Below are 19,653 nucleotides of genomic sequence, written 5' to 3'. Positions count from 1 at the left end.
ATACATACATAATCGGCTTTGATAGCGCGGCGGGGATGAATCGAGTTCCAACTTATCTATGTACGCACATAGGTACAATAGAAGCACGCAAAAGCCTTGCTCACCTTTTATCTTAATTTCCCCTGTCTTTGCTTCACTTATCCCTGTCACAATAAAGTCGATCAGAAGCCAATGTGACTGATAATGGTTTATAGATTCACTCGACGTTAACGGTTCGGTGTTGCGCACAATAGACGCGACCAGTGTATTAACGGATGTGCAATCTCGTGCATCAGCTGCACGAGGTGTAGCATCGTCACATTCAACTGCTAGAACGTCGTGGTTGTTGCCGAGGATCAACGGTCGACAAGCGTTGCACAGAAAGATTTCCTCTCTCGCCGATTGCAGGTGTTTTCTCGTACGCGTGATTTGTCGTTGAAATTTCTTAACATCCCTGTGGAACGGACGATAACACTTGGCCTGTTTTGTCAGAGACGCTTCCATGATTCTTCGCCTCTCGAAGGGTCCAGATACGATACGATGCGACCGGACCGATTCTACCGATACGACTGGCCTGACTGAACTGTTGAATGGCGAACGGACAAACGGCGTAGTGAAATGCGAGATAGCACGTGGCAGCGGTGTATCTCTTCCCCTTCACATTTCCAATTACTTCCGAAGAATTATCTCGTAGAATGTCTTTCGAGTATCAATTGAGAGTTCGTGCCTTAGTGCCTTGAAATTTGTAGGAAAAAATCACACTGCAAGATCAAAGATAGTCGCCCCGACTGACCTTATGTATATACTTTGCAGCGTAACCCGATCTTCCTTTATTCTAAGAAGCCAGTGCGTCACCAAGAAATCAGGTCCAGACAATGTATCGGTAAACAAGCATTAACGATTCTCAACGATTCTTTGTTCGTTACGATGGTAGAAAAGGCAAACACAAGAATATAGTGCGTCTTATTCATCGTTGTTATTAAGCTCGTGCGATACGGTGCGATATTTCTTTGCCCACAAGGGGAAAATCGTTCCATTTTCATCAGCGCCAGCAAACCGGAGGTTTTCTAGCATAAAACAGGTGCCATTTCCGATATTTAGTGTATCTCGATATCTCGATGATGGGCGATATGCCAGGCTTAGACAGTTTCATGATTAATGTCCGAGTGAATCGTTTAGTAGATGAGTCTCGGTAGATTGATAAGATGGCTCGTTAGAAATCGATGATCTTTGTAATTCGACGAGGAAGGAGGTCGATTATCCGGCCAAAGGATAGATAATCAGGGCAGAATTGTTTTTGTATGTACCAGGAGTAAACGTGGAAAAAGAACTTGCAAGTATACGCTGTAGGGAATAAAAGACCAAGACTTGATCGTCATTTACATAACTCTATAGATTTTCGCAACAGCGGGGTGTCTTCTCAAGAAAACGTGGCCCGAGTGCGTATCGCTATTTCGTCACGCTTGGCCCTCTTCACGGGAAAACATACATAGAAATGCCAGAATGCCTGGGCAACTCGTGAAGAGGGTAAACATCCAAGTGTCTTTAAAACTAAATCCTACGCCTACGACATACATATTCAGAGTTTTCCTGAGGGTTTAGTTATCGAAACTCTTTGAATTTGTTTTTATGATTGACCATCAATCATGGCCATTGGTTAATCTCGACTTTTATGGGAGCAATCAAAGAACAGTTAGCTTTCGGACCGATAAAGTTCCAGTCGAGTGGTTGGTTGAGAATTTCTGCCAGTCGCCAGCACCTCTAAAGTGCAATCGAACGGCCGGTAGCGAAAGCCAGAGGGTGTCGGTGAAAATGTTTGGGCGTCACCTCTTCTTCTTAATTCTAACTGTGCTAATTTTGTTGGTGAGTGATTCCGGAAGGATGTACTTTTAGTTTTAAGTTGTTTTTCGAACAAGGCTGACTGGAACTTTTCCCGTGCCAGGATGCGGTTGACGCGGACATCAGGAAATACTGCCGGAAGGAGTCGAAAGTTTCATGGGGTACACTACCTACTTACCGAGTAACGCGAAACGCATCTAATTGTTACGTTAAAGAGATCGACGAGCGACAGGTACCTATACGTACTTTTTTTTCTCCCGTTAAATATTTCAGCGGCGTTAAGGAGGATGAAGGCTGGAGATTTCGAGCAAGAGGACCCACAATTGAAGTGCTACCTGAGATGCTTCATGACAAGGAATGGCATTCTAAATAGCAACGCGGAGATAGACTTGCAGAGAGCGCTTCGACATATTCCACGGAGTTTGCAGGAATCTTCGATAAAGCTGCTTAACAAATGCAAATCCGTCTGTGAGTGCATACAGTAGTAACCATTATGCAATTACATACAATGTTACATCGTCGACTAGACGTCCCAACAGAATCTGGTATCTGGTTGCAGCTGGGTCTGATCCTTGCGACAAGGCTTTCCAAATTGCCAAGTGTTACGTTACGTTTCAACCAGAGGTAAGAGCATTTCGACACGAGAGAGCAGTCAGCATTCGTTCGGCAGATAAACTGGGAGTTTTGCGTTGCAGATCGTACACAGCGTCCCCTTCCTTTAGGATTAGACTCCAGAGAAGACTTCCCCTCGAAAGAAGCGTCTAAGTTTCGAAGACGAGTAAAATATTACCCGCGACTGTGTATGGCTGTTGCGCAATAAATGTTCCATATTGCAAACTGAAGGAAAAAGACTTGTTCTTGGACGGTGTAACATCTTTTCGCAGTCAGTGCGCGGGGGTGCACGCGTGGCTTAGGTCGCGTCTATATTCAACGGCCTGAAACTGGGTCACAGTTCTGCCCATCGGGGTATTAAAACAATCTCTAAGCTCTCCGCGTGGCCGGAAAGGGAGCACAATGAAGGGTGACGAGAGGTGTGAAGGGCCGCGGAAGGGTTGCAAATGACACCGAGGGAGGCGAACAACACGCGTAGGAGAAAGAGCAAGGGCGATGCCGGCCAAGAGAAAAAGAAGGAGGTGTTGCTGACGAGCGGGGGTATAAGTGGCGAAAGTAGAAAGTACAAAGAAAAAGCGAGGAGGGTAATTGTAAGTAAAGGACAACGTACAAGTACACGTACGTAATGATGCGCTTGTTTCTCGCGTGTTTACCTCTTCGCCGCGACTTGCGAGTGCGTTATTGCGATTGTTGATTTTCGAGGAAGCCCCCGAAGCTCTTCGCGTGGACTCGAGAAAAATGATAATTCCTGGCTAGGGAGAAAGGCGAAAGTTCATGGAAGAGGCGAGCGCCGAGAGAGCAGTCGCTATCGCGCTCGGTCGTGTCCGCTTTACAAAACAGCGTTATTAAAGCGACGGTACGAAGGGGACAGTTTCGTGGCGAGCTAACCCTGTGATCTAGGGGGTGGATCTAGCCGCTAATCCCAGTCTCCGGGATTAGTCGGACCTCACCGAATTTTCCAGCTCGGTACACAGCTGGCGAGAAAAAGGATCTTCCCGATTGGCCATTCTTCTCCGTGCCGTTACCTCGTTATCCTTTTATCTCGATGTCCGACTACTATACTGTAAAAAATGTCACCCGCCTCCGGCCGGTCGCGCTGCTCCAACGGACGGATGGAGGAACGTTCTACCGATTTTCCCCCGACGCGGACGACGCGGCGCGATGGTCGGCGAGGAGGACGTTGCATAAAACTTTCCTTTATCTCTGTCCCCGTCCATTACCCCGCGAGAGTGCAGAAACTTGCAGATGTTATACGAGTGTTTTGCATTTTTTGGCCATCCGTCGGAATACATGCATACGACGCGACGCGTCGGCCTCGCTCAAAACGCCGGAGAACGGCAAGACCGATCTCTCCTAAACAATTCTCAAGTTTCGCCCCTAAAGCTCTGGACTGTGCGACTGCCCCTAGACGCAAACGTTGACAAAGGTTTCGTAGAACAACGTATCGATTAAGCTGGATTAATATTTGAAGAGTCGGGAAATAATCCCCCGATACCGAGGGCGATCGGCGATCCAATATTTGAAAGAGCGTGGATCGGAATCTCGGGCGAGTTTCGGATAGTAAAATCCAACGGTTGCTGGAAGGTAGGTAGGTACGCTGCTCGTTGCTCGGGAAACTTTCAGAACCGTTCCAGTTTTAGAGTGCAAGCATTGGCCTTGCATCGGGGCTGGGCCACGGGGAATTGGCTGTTCCGGATTCAAGAGCAACCTTCTCGTAAAATGACACGCTTCTGGAGAACTAGAGTCAGCCTGTCACGTTTTAGGACCTAGTAAACCTCGTCTGATAAACAGATTCCACGTTTGAGAAATGCACGCGATATCCCGATCACGAATTCGTAGGCTGCTGGTAATCGATCAGAGACGTAGCAGGTATGTAACGCTACGTGTCCCACGGCGGATCAAGAAATCGCGCAGTGATTTAGCGTGGGAAAACAAAGAGCGAAATGGATCGACGCGCAGGATCCGTTGAAAAGCCGCTCGTGCACAACCGAAAATTGCCTCGTAAAGTGTGAATAGGGAAAAAGGGATTTATCGCCGGTCAGGGTGGAACGTGATATGCAGGTCCGTGGAAAGCGACGGAAGGCAACGGAAAGCGGGGATGGTGGCGTTACCTGGCGCCTTTCCAACAATGTGTTCGCACTTTTTACCCCCCCAGATAAATTCGCATGCCGGGCTCACGGCTGATTGGCCGAAATTCGGTCGATCGTACGGCGACGATGCGTCTGCGTGCACATTGCGTTCCGCGCGCATTTTCCAATTTTCTCCACCCCTCGTACCCGCGTGCATCCGCGATTGACGTCACTATTACGAATATCCAACGCATCCCCTTTCTTCTCTGACGTCTTGAAAAACTTCTCGAATCCCGCACAGTATTGGAACCGCAGCGTTATTCTACGTTCTGCAACTTTGATTCTCTAACACCCTTGACGCTCGCAATTTCCGTCTACCGAGGAACGTTCGAATCCAGATATGCATGCTCTGCTTTCCATTTCCTGAGTCTTACGCGTTTAACTCTGTTTTCGCCGGCTTCAATTTGTTAATTAATCAGTGCATTGCAGAGTCGTCTAGATCCCAACGTGTGTGTCGCGACGGTTCTTCGATAACTCGCGTGTCACGCTTTCATTTGTCCATTTCAATTAGGTATACCTGTGTAGATACGTTTGCAGTGTATCTGCATCGATGACACGCATTAAATCGCACTCTGATGGATGCGTTTAATTGTTAGCTAGGTATATTGGATCCGATGTCAAATCGTTCATCGTAGACCGGCGCGTATCGATCTCGATTCAATGCGAATAATTGTGTACATTTTCCGAGATAATGGCCGCGCAGAATTGTCCCAGGAAAATCAACGCGGTGTATTAAAGACGGCAGCTGTTCGCAGCCGCAAAAACCTGCGCGTTAAATATGTATGTGAAAGAATTGTCGAGCGAATCGTAGGGCCGTGGCTGAGTTTTTACTGCCCACTGCGTCCGCGTAGATTATTTTAGTTTGAAAGATGTTGGACGTGTCTTCGGAGGTAATTCAGCGGAAGGCCGCGTCGAAGATCGCCAGGGAAAATGAAGGGGAAAATGAAATTCTCCCCATTGTACGAGAAGTTTCTCAATCTCGCTGGACGCGGCCGCCCTTTTATCGCGCCAGTAATTAACTGCCTAACAATTTTTCCCGGCTACAACGCTTAATTTAAACTTTATTAATGAACGGACAACGCGTCGTTAAGCAGCCGTCGTTAAGGACCAACGATTATCTAAGCCTAGTAAGATCAACGTGTTTATCAGATTTCTCAAGCGAAGGCTGCCAAGGCTCCGATAACTCGGCATCAATTAGCGCGTTCAAAGAAGAGGAAGAATGGACGAATCGCTGCGAAAGTGGTGCAGCAGGGCACGTGAAAACGACAGGGAAGGCCAAACGAAGATTTATACTGCAGCAGAATCGCCGGTTGACTCGCATGTTCGATGGGTCCGTGCACCCGAGTCGTTTTCGGCCAACTTTCCGCGAGCTTATTTCAAAGTCCAAGTGGAGAATACTGCATCGTCGAATCGAACAGCCACGGACTTTATCTCATCGAGTGTTCGCTTGTCAAAGTTTCGATTCGAGCGAGCACGCTTGCAATTTCGTCGAAGCCCGCGGCCCGCAATTTCATACGGCTTCATTTGCGTCGATTCGCGCGTACATTCTATTCGGTATACCTACATACGCACAGTTTCGCCTCGTTTCCCCTGTCACGCGTCATTCTTTTTTCCTCCGAAAATAATAAATAGGCAGTGAACGCGTTTGTATACCTTTAATTTACGTGTATCTATTGATGCATTCGGTTGTATTATCCCAAACGGGAAATGTAACATTACCCGATAGATATTCCTGCCCCTGACTCTACTTTCTCTCCACCAGCCAATATCACCCCGAAAACACATCTGTTTAGAAAAATCGATCGCAGCGTGGATTTGCTGGAAATGTGTCGTTTCTATCGGCTGAAAGTTGGGCGACTTGTAACGAAATACAGGATCAAGCCCGTGACCCGGTTACTGCAACGGCACTCGCGGCAGTCAGCTGTTGGAAAATGTTCATATCGGGTATATGGGACACAGGATACACGTGCGCTCCATAGAACCTTCGAAAACTATAACTTCGTAAATACTGTCTCGAAATCTCCGAAACTCGATTGAAATATGTATGTAGCTATGTGCCGTATGGTTCATAGGGAATCGTATAATGCTCCACCTCCGACTCCTTTCTCATTCTTGCTTGCCAATCTTTTCGACATTTCCAAGTGCTTCTGCAGCTTTTGCGAGGCGATGAACGGTACATACGTAAGTACCTCGAGCAATTCTCTCCGATGTCCAAATCAAAATAGTCGTCGGCCCCTATCGTAAATTCGTAACTCCGTTTGGCGGTAACATCCGCGAGTAATATTCATTGACGTGGATATTTACCACGCCCTGCCATCCACTCGACCCTAATTAATCATCCCTACGAGGCGCGCGGCGTTGAACGCGCGATAACAGCATTCTTCTATTTTTCATGCACCGAGCTAATCGAATTTGCCACGAAATCGAGCAGCTCCGGCAGAGAAGACAACAGCCGGCCGAAAAAAAAAAGATGAACCAAATTGGTCGCATCGGCATTCTCCTTTGGGCGAGCAAGACCAAGTAAAAATTTTCTGGCGACCCTTCAAAATTTCAGCTACCTCTCTGCAACGATTTTCAGCGACTGCAACGGAGCAACGATAATTCATCATGTGTGACCACTGCTCGTAAGCCTCCGTCTGTTTATGAGATTACAGAATCCGGCCTTTTTCCAAGCGATTCGTTTATTTGCAGAAAAGTTACCGGCCAGAAAGGATATCAGGGTCAAGTGACGTGCAAATGCGAACAGTGAGTGGCCGTTTGATATACGTACTTAATTCTCTTTCGCGACTCTCGCGGAAGTGGAAACGACCGTTCCGACGTACCTCGGAAATCGGAAGCCATGTGTCATAGATAATAAAGTTTCTTGCGTTACGTTCACAGCGGCGAGAAGAAGGACGGCGAAGGAAAGGATAAGGACTTTGGTGGCTGTTGCTCGAGAAAGTATGATCGCTATGTCTCTGTTACATTTCGGGTATCCTTTTGATACGTACCTATACGGCGCGGCGGACAGCCTCGGTTTGTCCTCGCAATTAAGAAATAGTTGCGAATGGTTTGAGTACCTATATGGCCGCCAGCGACGCGAACCACCCTCAGTCTTCGAGGGTATTCTCTGGGCGATGGGTTAATTAGACTTTGATAGATGATGCGTAACCAAATTTCTCGACTGAATGTGCAGAGAGACAAAGACAGTTGGCGGATGTTGCGGTTCCGCGTGCTGTGCCGGATCGCGAGAGCAAGAAGGCTGTTGTAACGGAGGTGCGTCATCGAAGGAGCGGAATAAATGTTGCTCTCAGGACAAATAGACGTTTAACCATGTTTATCATTGAGGAAGCCTGAAGAAGGCTGTCTTCATAGGGGACGAGGAATGGTTACGGGTAAACATCACAGATCACAGCGTTGAACAGAGAGCTCGGGGAGTCGTCGCGGCGGCCATACGGGCTGGCTAATAAATTAATATGTAATTCCAAAGAAAGTTCCAAGGAAAATCGAGGGAAAGTACGCGGATGTTCGCCTTGCAAGGTTTTACGCGGAGGGTTGCTACGTTCGAATTAGGATGTCGTTCACTTTAAGAAGGAAATTTCACGATTTGCAGGGAAATAAGATGTAGATTGATGTCGGTTTCAGGGCGAGGGAGGCGGCCGGTGGCTGTTGCATGTCCGGTTGCTGCAAGGATAAAAATGGAAAGTCGAAGGAAGCAGAAGCTCCTTCGAAATGTTGCGCTGAAAATAGGAAATAAACTTTGCAAAACCCGCAATCATTTCGCCCCAATAAAGATTCAATAATTCCTTGACCAGTGTAATTACGTAGCCTCGGAATAAACGCTTCTATGTAATACTTCAATCGGTCTTTTTCATTCGGACCACTTATTATGTATATACGAGAAAGATAAACATCGATGGTTATAAACATTTGAAGGAGTACGGTGCATAGCATCTATCGATAACTCTATAGCTGAACGAAAAAGCTCACTATCAACATCGCTGGAACCTGAAATTTCCTGAACCTCAAAATTTCACAAGTATCATGTGCGATCACTGCAGGTACATATATTTTTTCGTCTAATTAACTTGATAAACGCGATCGGACTTTTCTTGCGCGATCATGAAACACCTCTGTTCTTTCAGAACGTATAAACCACTGATAGATGGGACATATTACGAGAGGGAGACTGTCCCTGTCGCTTCTCCCTGGGTCAGGCCGCAAATCAACAGCATGCCGTGAGACTTTCGATTTCCCTTCGCAGCGAAGTTTATGGGAACGACCGTAGAAATTACGGGCGTGTCCAGTTCGGACACTAGCCGCGGATAACGAAGCGTTTACTATTTACGGCAGGAGAAGCAGTGCCTGCGCCGGAGTCTGTGCCAGTGCCAGTCCCAGTCCCAGTGACAAAGGTTGCTGCTCTTGGAGGGAGAGTTGCTGCAACGGAGGTTGTTGCAGCCAGGTTGGAAACTGCTGCTCGACGGAACCTGAAGCCCAGGATAGACCGGGCGTAAATGCGAAGGCGCCCACCGGGTACGGGTACGGATACGGTTATGGCCAGTTTGAATCCAGAATGGGACTGCCGGCAATGACAAACTTTCCCCCAGGAATGCCCGGTAAGCGCCAACACATTTCCAACAAATTCCGCCAACATGGGCACCGATACGTGATCCGGAACCAAAAATGGGGGGAATCGTCGATAAAGGCCCTTCTAATTGAGGAGTTTATCTCCAGAACGACCTTACATTTTGCCGATACGACCCCAGGGATCTTCCCATTCTCCCCTGATTATTATTCGCGGCATTTTATTCCACGTTTTCGGTCCATTTCCTCAAATACACTCGCCTAGTTTCAATGGGCATTTCCCACCGTGGGGCGCGATGTGCGTACGCGCGTGTGTTTAATCTTCGTTGCGTTCCCTATTAAGCTGAAATTTTCCTTGGAGCGGCATTAAAAGATAAGATCGAATCGTCAGGGGAGAAATGAATTAATTCGCGAAAAGATAGCATTACTGTAGGTTGAAGCAGTCTTGGTCGGCAGCGACGCGTATAGATGCTAATCTAAACGAGCTTTTAAACAACCCTTTCGCACGTTACCCGCCGGGATAACGAGATTACGCGAATTATCACGGCACGCAGGTTAAGAGCACGGAATTGACTTATAATTTCGGCCAAACCGAGCTAACTGACGCCTCGTAAAAGTATCAATCGATAACCCTGGTGCAGTTCTCGCGAAAGCTACTTTTCAATTTTACCGTTACCAGACTATGCAGGACCAGACAAAGTGCCGTGCGCAACCCAGGAGAAGAAACTACCGATGTGTTTTGGGGGCGACTGCAATGATTCCAGCTCAGAGACGCGCGAAGCGGAAAGCGCGGAAATCGAGGAGACTACATGCGTCTCGATGCCGCGGGAATCGGAGCGATAGGGGGATCTCCACGGATATGGAAACTGTGATGCAAAGTGCGCAAACACGTTCTCACCGGCGCCGGCGCCGGGGCAACGACCCCGAATTAGAGGATGACTCCTTCAAACTTTCGGCGAAATGCGCACGATCGATTACTCGAGCCTGTAACCTACGTAATTGATAATGAAAAATAGCAAATCGATAAGTATACGTATAACATAAAGCCAGTTCTCGCGGAACCGCAACATTTCTCTATCGATTCTCTCTTGCATTATAATCCACGCTTGATTAACTCGAGAGTTTATTATTTCCTGTCGCGATTAATCACGGTGAGCCAAGGGTCCGTACTCCATTTCAACGTGTATATACGGTTAGTGGGACGTTCAAAGATTCGTTAATAACGATAAGGGCCTGATGAAGCGTTAACAAGGAAGCGCTACTGTTTCGATATCCTCCGATGCGCACCATAAATTTCACCTGTAGCAAACTTCTAACTAGGGAAATAGCCGCGTAAGCGGATATAACGGTGACGTAAAACTGTTGTAATGGCCATCGTAAAACAGTAGGCGGATAATACATAATTGTATGGTAGAACGTTAAAGAACACGAACGAGGGGGAGCGAGGGAATGGTTCAACTTTTATGCAGGTCTCCTTTCCTTGCCACCCTAGCCGGGGAAAACGAAAATAAAGTAGTCGAAAGTTTCTAGTCCGCTATTAGACGTAGCTTTGGGGCATTGGTTGGTCGGTAACGAAGTTAGGATTAATCGTAGCGCGATACCTTCAGAGGTATTTAAAGGGACCCCGATTCATGCACGGGTCCATTCATCAACGCGGAAGACGGTTCTATTGACTCGAAAGTAAATTGAAACTGGGGCGAGCCACGCTGCTGACTACAAGCTGACGATCGTAGGCACTTTAGTTTACGTGTGCTTCCAAAGAATGTTGAGCCAGGTTGCTGCGTCGTGTCAACTACGTACATACATAATTGTAAATGTAAGGGGAGATGGAAGATGGAAGGACAAAGTTGGAGCGTGGGTGGAAGTGTCTGGAAGGTGAATGAGGGAAAGCCAAGGATACTGAAGAATGAAGCATGAGTCCGACAGACTGAGAAGATGATAAAGGGGGCTATCACGTTTGCTGGGTGGACGTAGGTAGAATTGCGTGAGCATCGGAAGGGCGTCGCGGTGAGGGTAGGATTGAATGGGGCGCGCACGCGCTACGGGAACAGAGGTTTCGGGCCACGCGGCGGCACCAGTCGTTCCTCTCAAACCGCGAAACACGTCCCGGCGACCTCCAGCCCGAGAATCACCAGTCCAGCTCTCGGTTTTTCTAGTCCTCCCTTTCTCGATCGCGTTGTGTACGTACGTGTGCAAGTTAAGCCTCCACGCCTACGGGAATCCTCTCGGTACCATGATCTTCTACCGTTCGTACGGGTTAGGGTCCCCGCGCAAAGGACCACAGGACGACGAGGATCAGGACGACGATCCTCACCTTCCCTTCGACAAGATTCAGCGGTATTTCGCGGCACCGCCGATGGAAAGTGTTCCGAGGAGCGGACGATCTTGAACACGCTGCGATCCGAAGCAACGTGCACCAGTGGGTGCGCGACAATTAACGCGTCACCCAGTGCTAACGCTCCTGATAGCCGGCTTCTGTGTTCCTCCATCGAGGATCTCTTCCTGGAGAACGCTCCTTCGTCTTGCTCTTCTTCCCTTCTCTGCTCTTCTCTTTTCTTCTCTGCTCTTCGCTTCTCTCCTCTCCTCTTCTCGTCTCTTCCTACCTCTTCTTTCCTCGCGCAACGTTCGTAAATCTTGGAAGGACTCGTGGGAAGTAGCGAAGAAAGGATGTATGGTGCGCAGGATTAAGTGGTTGTAACTATTGCAGGTGATCCGAGTAACCTCGAGTAATCCGAGCCATCGCGAACGGTCGGCAGTTAGTATTCTTCCGTTAATTGCGAGCAAATTGATCGCTATCGAGATTGCGGTACTTAGCATCGATCTTCGGATCGACCAACCTTCGGATCCTTTAAACGGCTCCGTTCGCGAATTCGTCTTTATCGCCGCGCGCGCGTCGAGATTAGTTGGCGCGTTCGAATGAAAAGTTCGTCTCGATTCGGGAGGATAGTTGGATCTGTTCGTTAAGGATTAATTACTAACGGAGCAGCTAGTTTACAGTGAACAGGTTGTCAGCCACTTGTAGTTTGGTTAATCGAAGGAATTAAAGTATCTCGTAGTGTTTAACGTTGGAAAAGGCTGCCGTGGCTTTCAAAGAGGGTCTGACGAGGCGAGGCGAGGCGAGGCGATCCGAGCCGATGTCCCGTGAATCGTCTACTCTGGCTAATCCACGGCGAATGGTGACGGTCGATGCTCGGACAATTAAAACTTTTCCACTCGTCTGCGAAATCCTGCCGCTTGCTCGTTACGAGCACTTCCGTTCCGGAGCAGGAGCAAATGGTTTGTCCCAGAAGGGAAACCGATAAATGGATTGAAAGTTCATCCGGTGGAGTCCTCTTCGAAAGGTAAACGTCGCGTCGCGCCGGGTGAAGGAGGCCAAATTTCATCCGAGAAACGAATTCCAATCGATGCGCGAGCCTCTCCGAGACATCATGATTAACTGCCTCGAACGTACGACCAACGAAAAACTCCACCGAGATCGATTGCGAATCGTTCAGCTTGGCTGATTGTGACTCGTGAGGGGGAAAGCTCCATTCCCTCGGTTCCCGGTCGGGCTTTGCGAAGCGACGAAAACCGGTGAAAATCAGTTTCCTTGAGCTCGAGAGGGTTGCAGGGGATCCTATTTACCCCGAGGAATCCCGAGTACGCGACACTAAAATTGCTTCCTCCAAGCTTCGCGTCAATTATTGTCCTTCGATGCCTGCCGGCGTGGAAAAACGCGCTAGGCGAACAACTCCTGACCGAGCAACCGAGCGATAGAAAGTGAAAGAAAGAACGAAAGAAGGCGGACGCACGACGAGCATTTCGAATTTCCAGCTGAATCTTGTCGACGGAATAATCCTCCAGACTTTCCTCCCGTCGTCTCTGCTAGCCAACCCCCCACGATGCCTTAATATCGAGAATGCCTTTTTCCCCGCTCCTTCGACAATAATGTTCGACGTTATTCAAGGGGGGACAAACGTTCGCGACGCGACGTGTCGTCCAAGGGGCAGCAAGAGGACAGCACGGGCAAACAGAGGAAATTGTGAACGTATAAGAATGCGAGGGGACCGATAGACTTTCGAGCGAAGCATCGATCCTGCAGCAACTCTCTTCTTGCATCCCGACGAAACGACGGATCCTGCACACAGTGGTCCGTGCACATAGAACTGCTGATTCGGTTCGGTTCGGTTCGGTTCGTCGTGTTATATCGTGAGAATGATGGGAAAATGTATGCCTGGTAGCAGGTTTCGCGCGTTAATTAAGGATCATCCATCGCAGGTGACTGCAGTGTAACGTTCTCCGTGCTAAGTAAATACCTTTCTAAATTGAACGTATCCACCGCGGATACGGGCGCCGATTAGCCTCGGACTGAATTATTTTCGGGTTTAATGGTGCGTCCTTAATTGAACCCTGCGGAACGATAAATCTGCCCTGCGGAAGCACCCCTGGAGACAACGTAGCTCGATTACTGAACACAGTCCAGAGGATTTGGATGCCAGGTAACGTTTCACCAGCCCCTTTTCTCCTTACGCTAGTTTCCCTCTTCCAACTAACATTTTTATTCGCAACACGCTTTCTTCGCGTCATTATTACATTATGCGCCGCCGAGAGAATCACGCGAGCTTTTCAGTCGCGTGTCGTTAACTCTTCCACTGTTCCCTCCGACGATAACTTGCATTCCTTTTTAAATAAATGATCCGAGTCTCGCGGTAGGGCAATCTTTATGGCGGCCACTTTGTACATACGCATTAAATAACCTTCTGGCGCGATGGTGCTGGAATATATGCAGGACGCAGTGATAACGATGCGCTAACTTTGCTGGCGTGCCATAAAATTGCTAGAAATCGAGATCGAGTTGAGTGGGAAAGGCTTGAAAAATTGAACAGACTTCCATTGAGAAATCCAAGTGCTTCACTCGACGTACACTCGTCGGATATTCCCTTATTAGATCCTCCGCTTCTAAATGTTGCTATACTCGTACAAGTAGCGATTATAATGATGAAGAGGTAATTGGTAATTATTCGTTTATACGTGAATTATGCGGCGAAAAAGCCGCCTCGCTTGAAGCACGATATGATACAATAACGTCACGTGCCCCCGGTAGCTCGCGGCGTATTGTCCACAGGCTAAATTATTCTCGGATGAAAAATTTCCCGCATAATTCGATCTCCCCGGGATCCGCGATGCATTATGCAGAGCATGGCGGGGAGGTGATTTCTATCGACGTGGAGGGACGAAAAGGAAAAGGAAAACGAAACCGAAATGCGAACGCTGTAAATTGCGCGCGAGCGGAACGCGGGGCCGAGGGATGGGCCAAGGAATGGGGGGCTGTCTTTTACGCTTCATACCGTCGAGTGCTCTCAAGGGAGGAGCTCCAGATTTTTCGCGATGATAGCACTGATAACGAACCAGCGGGGAGAAAGGTTTTCGTGGTTCCATTAAAGAGGATCAGACTAATATCCTGGAAGCAGTAGGCAATCGGGTTAAGAGCGTCCCAAGTATTACCGTCCATCCGTGGGCAGCGTCGAAAATTTTTCGCCCAACCATGCGTACACGTACGTATTGTTCGAGGTGGGGTGAATTTTCGGGCGATGCAGCTCTGAAACTCACGCGCCCGTACGCTCGTGCGCTCGTGCACTCGGGTTCGAGAGCTTGAACGCCTCTGGCCGGGGAAATTTTCAGCCGGGCAAAGGCAAGATTAGCTAGCCTCGATGTTTCGTTGTCCCGGAGATCCGAAGCTTACAAGGTTTCCGTGGCCCGTTCAAGGGCCGATAAAGCATAATATGCACGTATACGGGCCAAAGCAGGGGGATATACTGCCAAGAGGCAATAGAAATTTTGGCCCTGGGAAATTTATGTTACTTGGAAAGTAGTTGCTTCGGCTACTAATAATTTAGTGGCAGATTTCAGAAGTTCCCCCGAAGAATCTCGTATTAAAGGAGTCATGAAGTACCTAAGGTACTTTGCCTTAGCTCGCCAAACGCTTCGCATCGTAAAAAATTACTCTCAACAAACGTCGAGGTGTAAGTGAATAACGCGAGCTTCGTTGAACGCAACAGTGATACCAGCCACCTTCCTCGTTCACCGAGACGCGCAGCTTTTTCGGCCAAGCAACGATTCGCATCGAATGCTTGATACGTTAAAAGGATTACCGGAAATGCTGAGAATCGTGGCACGAATAATGCAGCGATAACTCATAGGTCTACTACGGCTCGCACGAGCGGCAATTAACGAAATCACACGATTCATTTTACTCCGCGACGACAGCGGGGACGCTTACTTCGGAACGTATCGCTTGATTTATCGTTTATTCGAACCTCGGGCGAATCCCAAAACACGTATCTACATCGGCAGCGGAGCAGCAGAGAAACCGTGGCCAAAGAGTTCTCGTCCAGCTTTTTTGTCGAAGAAACGAATAGGGAAGGCTCGGCTCGATAAAATGCACATGCAGTAAACAGGGGAACATAGATATCGGACAGCGGTACCCTAGGCTACGTACAGATATCGGTCTTGGGCTATTTTTATCGGAAATCGTATTTCATTATTCCAATGGATACGGGGAACGTATTTTAGCTGAGTTTCCAGAAAGAATTCAAAGAAATTAAATTGCCGCGTTTACCTAAATCGAAGCGGAAACGGAAGCTGGCGAGAAGAGACGAAACGGGTGTTAGAGAAAGAGGGTACTTGCCGTGGCCAGTGACACTAGGTGACTTCCGGTCTGGGTGGCACGGCCGACGACCAATCAGCCGCAATTTTTCAATTGCTAATGGTGTAATGGAGGCTGGTAGATCCCCCGTTGCCAGCAACAGCTAGCTCCCTCAACGGCCAGTAATCGGCGATCCTTGGCCAGCTGCTACGACAAATGCAATTCCTTGTCACGAGTAAACGATGGCCAGCAGCTTGCAACTTTCCACGCTTTTCCAGCCTGGGCCATCGGCTATTTGGAAGTATCTATGCTTTCGGCAGCTGGAACGAATCTACTAGGCTTTGCGAAACGGTAGTTGTCGCACCAGTTGGCAAACGTATCGATTTCAGTTTACCTCACGTGGAGTATTTATGACGACTATATAATTCGACGCTCTAAAAGCGAGCCAGGTTTGCTGAGTTTGCTCTGCAGTGTTCGCGGGTCGCGGAGCTTTTAACATGAGCGCTGAAACTATAGTTACACAGCCGTAACAGCTATCTTGGGTGCGCTTGAAACAAAATACGTATGTACACGGGAACTGAACGAGGAACGCGCTTCGCGTTCTTTGCGTTCGAGTAAATATCCATGCTCGTCCTCGCGAGTTCCCGAATTAATTTCAAGATTCCCCACACCGCTCGGAGTTGGGGGTCACGCGAAACAATCCTCTGCGGGAAATTTCGAATAAGTTATTCAGTTGCTGGACCGCTGGTAACCCGTAACACGCATTCCGTACGCGGAGGAGGCGAGCGGAGGGGATCGTCTCGATAAACTCACTTTAAACGTAAACGCTCGCTTAATTGAATTCGTTCCCGATCCACGCGCAAGATTCGATGCCCCGGGAAGGTAAATCGAAAGAGAGAGATGAACTCGGAGGAGAAAAAACACGCGGAGCAACGGGTAAACCTTCTTCTCGCAGGCCTTGCCATTTCCTTCGGCGAACTATCTTCTCTCGGATGATCCTGCTCCCATCCCCTTCGAGACATTGCTAAGCTCAGGCTTAGAAACGACAAACGAAGGGGCACGATTGTCAGCTTGACGGTGAGGTGGAAGAAGAGGCGGAGGGCAATACACAGGGTATTATAAATTAGACAGCTGCGCGCGTTATCGTAATCGCCCCGGGATTCTCCACGGCGGGAAAAAATTGACACGACTGTCGATTCACTGTGTTTAGTAAATGGATAAAAATCGTTGAAACTCTGCGATGGAGTTGGGAGACAAAAGACCTCGAGGCCTCGGGGCAGAGAGCGTACCTACTTAAAATCGGATACCTATACGAGGGGAAACATAAATGTCGCAATAAATTCCAACGCTATTTACACCGTTAAGGGTAAAGAAGCAGCGCGGCGTGGCGGCGACAGTGACCCAGCGATATTTCATGGCGTTTCTTCGGCTTCGATAACGCACGTTTAACCTTTTTACGCAGTGTAGATCAACCGCGATTATTACAGGAACGTGATTTACCCCACGGAGGCCTCGAGGATTTCGCGTTCTTACGTCGCACGAGCTCATTCATTCTCTTTGTACGTATCAACTATCACCTCGGGTGACCCACGATACTTGATTTTTCTATGGAAAAGTGCCCTTGAATTCGTCATCCAACTGGCCCTTCGGCCTCGATATGGGTCTCATTTTCTCTTGGCTTTTATTTTCCATCCGTACCTCCTTCAGCGAGCATCGAGAGGATCTGTCGGCGCGGGCGTCTCGCACGGATCGAGTGGGAATTAGTTTGCTACACGAACCAGACCTTTTCCTCTTGTTTCCCTCCCTTCGAAATAGCAACTAAGGGCGTTAGATACGCTCGTATTTTCAAGAGGAATTTATCTGCTTGCTTATTCATTTATTTGCGTACGAAAAGAAAATTCCAGTGTGTCAGGGGATGAAGAATTTTCTTTTGAGAATCAGCTGACGCTGTGTAGGCCGCAATGGACTGTCGTATGCGTTTGTCGTTCGTTAGGTTCGCGGTGGTAAGGCCGGCAAGGGTTTATTAGAGCGACAGATTAAGAAAAGCTGCTGGCCAGTAAATCTGCTACCGAACGAATGCCATTCCGTGTCGCGTACGATTCGTGCGTGCATCGGCGCGTAAAAGTACGCGACTCGCGTGACGAGCGTACACCCACTTCGTTACTTGGTGAATATTTTTTTCTGCGGTGGCCACGGCTACGCTTTCCACGACCTCCGAGAGTCGAGCGAGGGGGAGAAGAAGGTCGTTTATAAAAAGCATGCTTTCTAACGTGTGTAAGTCATTACGTACACGCGTTGCGGTTACGAGAGCACCGAGTCACCTGCGTATATAATATGTAATACGAAGGTAATACCTTACATCTGTCCCGGAGACCCATTTTCATCGATGGTCACGAAGAGATCTTGGCCTCTCTCGGCCTCGATGTACGGTCGCGTGGCGTCGTGACGGTTCACCGCGGTCTACAACCTCGTTACGAACGAATCTTCGGACTACCCGAACATCCACGTGGAATGTTTATACGTGTTTGACGACTGGGAAACACTTGTTACTCGAAGCAAACGGACATACGGTCGGCCCGCAGTAGTGAAACCCCGCACTGATCAGACGGCCGAGACTTTCCCTTGGCAAACGCACGCGTACGTGTACCTGTATCTATCAACACAGCCGGACGAGTAATTCAGAGTCGACGACAACAATCCTTTCGTCGCGTAACAGAGGTAAAAAGATTAGACCGTCCGACTGTCGGCTCCAATAAGCGGATTATCAATCTCGAGGGTGTCTTAGGCGGTTATGGGAGTTTCTCGGTGCTAGGGCTGCCTTGTGATCGATAAATTCTACCGATATGCCCGAAACTGCGCGGTTCGCCGCGTTTTTATTGATACTCGGCTACGGGTTGCTCAACTTGGGCCGTAAAAAATTCCTTGAGAGCCTTTCGCTGCAAAACAAAGCTAGGTTCCAGAACGGACGTTCATATACGATATACGACGGCGCGGCGTCGTAAATTAAGAGGATACGAGCAAGGCGAAAGACTAAAATCTGCAGGGTGCGTAAACCGTGAAACTTTCGATTGCCCAGTAAGCAGTTTTTGTATTGCTGTCGGTGCGGAATGTCTAACGACCTGGATTGGCTGTCTGGAAAGGCGACATCGGCGATAACAAAGCGATACGCGAATCCCTCGAGAGCTTTTGCGGATTTCTTTTGGCCACGATAATAGCGCGTGGTGTGCGCGCGGCTGAAAGGATTTATCGGGACCGGTATTTTGTCGTTTGCATGCGCAGCCAAGTGTTGGGTCAAAGGTTCTTGTTTGTCCTGGCCAGGATTTAGGAGACCGGATTGGCGGGCGACGCGACGCCACGCCACGCGATGGGGCGACAAGCAGAAGAGGAAATACACAGGGGACGAGAACGGAGAGATCGCCGAAAGTGGGATTGACTTGGACGCGATTAATTCCACAGAAATCTTCTAATTGGCCACGAATACTGGGACGTGCATAAGTTCCAGGGATCGTTAATGGAATTGGATGAACCTCCGACTAGCACGAAAGGAGAGCCAATTTCACTGTGCCAGCCACTATGCCGTAACGTTTTACGATGGAAAAGCAACCGAATAGAAGCGCGGAGATTTTGTGGCCATTTGCCACTTATCGATCCCAATGGATCTCGTTCATCCGTAACGATCAAGTTCAACGGTGACCTTCTTCGTCACCTGCGACTACGATATCGGCCCACCGTGCACGTGGCGGCGCAGTGGGACGACGGACGTCGTAAGGTTGTATCGTCGTGTGGTCGATGTCGACGATAATAACTAATAAACGATGGACGCCCGTAAATAGCCGACAAGCCGTGCGCTTAAGAAACCACCGTAAATAAAACATACGCCAACAACTCTGCTACCACGGCAAGAAA

General features: G+C 48.7%; 4 protein-coding genes across 9 annotated transcripts in view; 3 read left to right on the top strand and 1 right to left on the bottom strand.

Moving 5' to 3' along the window:
• The window catches only part of LOC143374249 (uncharacterized), a 124,483-nt gene that overhangs the window by 67,911 nt on the left and 36,919 nt on the right, over positions 1-19,653 (bottom strand). The gene's annotated exons all lie outside the window — the stretch shown is intronic.
• On the top strand, positions 744-3,479 carry Obp9 (odorant binding protein 9). Of its 2 annotated transcripts, none has more exons than XM_076822269.1 (5): positions 744-1,842; positions 1,922-1,979; positions 2,092-2,286; positions 2,378-2,442; positions 2,514-3,479. In XM_076822269.1, the coding sequence occupies exons 1-5, from the start codon at positions 1,609-1,611 to the stop codon at positions 2,538-2,540; spliced, it is 579 nt and encodes a 192-aa protein (XP_076678384.1). In that variant the 5' UTR covers positions 744-1,608; the 3' UTR covers positions 2,541-3,479. The 2 variants fall into 2 exon arrangements, with proteins under 2 accessions (XP_076678384.1, XP_076678385.1); XM_076822270.1 differs by having other exon boundaries at positions 1,922-1,999.
• Positions 5,980-8,390, top strand: LOC143374273 (uncharacterized). 2 transcript variants are annotated; one of them, XR_013086632.1, is made up of 5 exons: positions 5,980-7,183; positions 7,251-7,304; positions 7,440-7,499; positions 7,735-7,933; positions 8,184-8,305. XR_013086632.1 is itself a non-coding variant. In XM_076822274.1 (4 exons), exons 1-4 carry the CDS (start codon positions 7,167-7,169, stop codon positions 8,293-8,295), a joined length of 243 nt encoding a protein of 80 aa, XP_076678389.1. In that variant the 5' UTR covers positions 5,980-7,166; the 3' UTR covers positions 8,296-8,390. The 2 variants fall into 2 exon arrangements, 1 of the variants encoding a protein (XP_076678389.1); XM_076822274.1 differs by lacking the exon at positions 7,735-7,933 and having other exon boundaries at positions 8,184-8,390.
• Positions 11,182-19,653, top strand: part of Dop1r2 (dopamine receptor 2) — a 46,226-nt gene continuing 37,754 nt past the window's right edge. For 2 of the 4 annotated variants that reach the window (XR_013086627.1, XM_076822244.1), the window contains exon 1: positions 11,182-13,600. The gene's annotated coding sequence lies outside the window, so the exon portion shown is untranslated. The remainder of the gene's footprint in view (positions 13,601-19,653) is intronic. The other 2 variants (XM_076822242.1, XM_076822243.1) reach the window with 2 other exon arrangements.

This window comes from Andrena cerasifolii, chromosome 10 (genome assembly GCF_050908995.1).
Source record: "Andrena cerasifolii isolate SP2316 chromosome 10, iyAndCera1_principal, whole genome shotgun sequence".
NCBI lineage: Eukaryota > Metazoa > Arthropoda > Insecta > Hymenoptera > Andrenidae > Andrena > Andrena cerasifolii.
This window is presented reverse-complemented; position numbering and strand designations above follow the sequence as displayed.

What these genes read in the sequence shown, in the direction of transcription:
- Obp9 (XM_076822269.1), top strand. Translation starts at nt 1,609, where the DNA reads ATGATTGACCATCAATCATGGCCATTGGTTAATCTCGACTTTTATGGG. An exon ending in GGAGTCGAAAGTTTCATGGG is followed by an intron (nt 1,980 to 2,091) that starts GTACACTACCTA and finishes TAAATATTTCAG; the next exon opens with CGGCGTTAAGGAGGATGAAG. An exon ending in TAACAAATGCAAATCCGTCT is followed by an intron (nt 2,287 to 2,377) that starts GTGAGTGCATAC and finishes ATCTGGTTGCAG; the next exon opens with CTGGGTCTGATCCTTGCGAC.
- LOC143374273 (XM_076822274.1), top strand. An exon ending in GTGACGTGCAAATGCGAACA is followed by an intron (nt 7,305 to 7,439) that starts GTGAGTGGCCGT and finishes TTACGTTCACAG; the next exon opens with CGGCGAGAAGAAGGACGGCG. An exon ending in GGTGGCTGTTGCTCGAGAAA is followed by an intron (nt 7,500 to 8,183) that starts GTATGATCGCTA and finishes TGTCGGTTTCAG; the next exon opens with GGCGAGGGAGGCGGCCGGTG.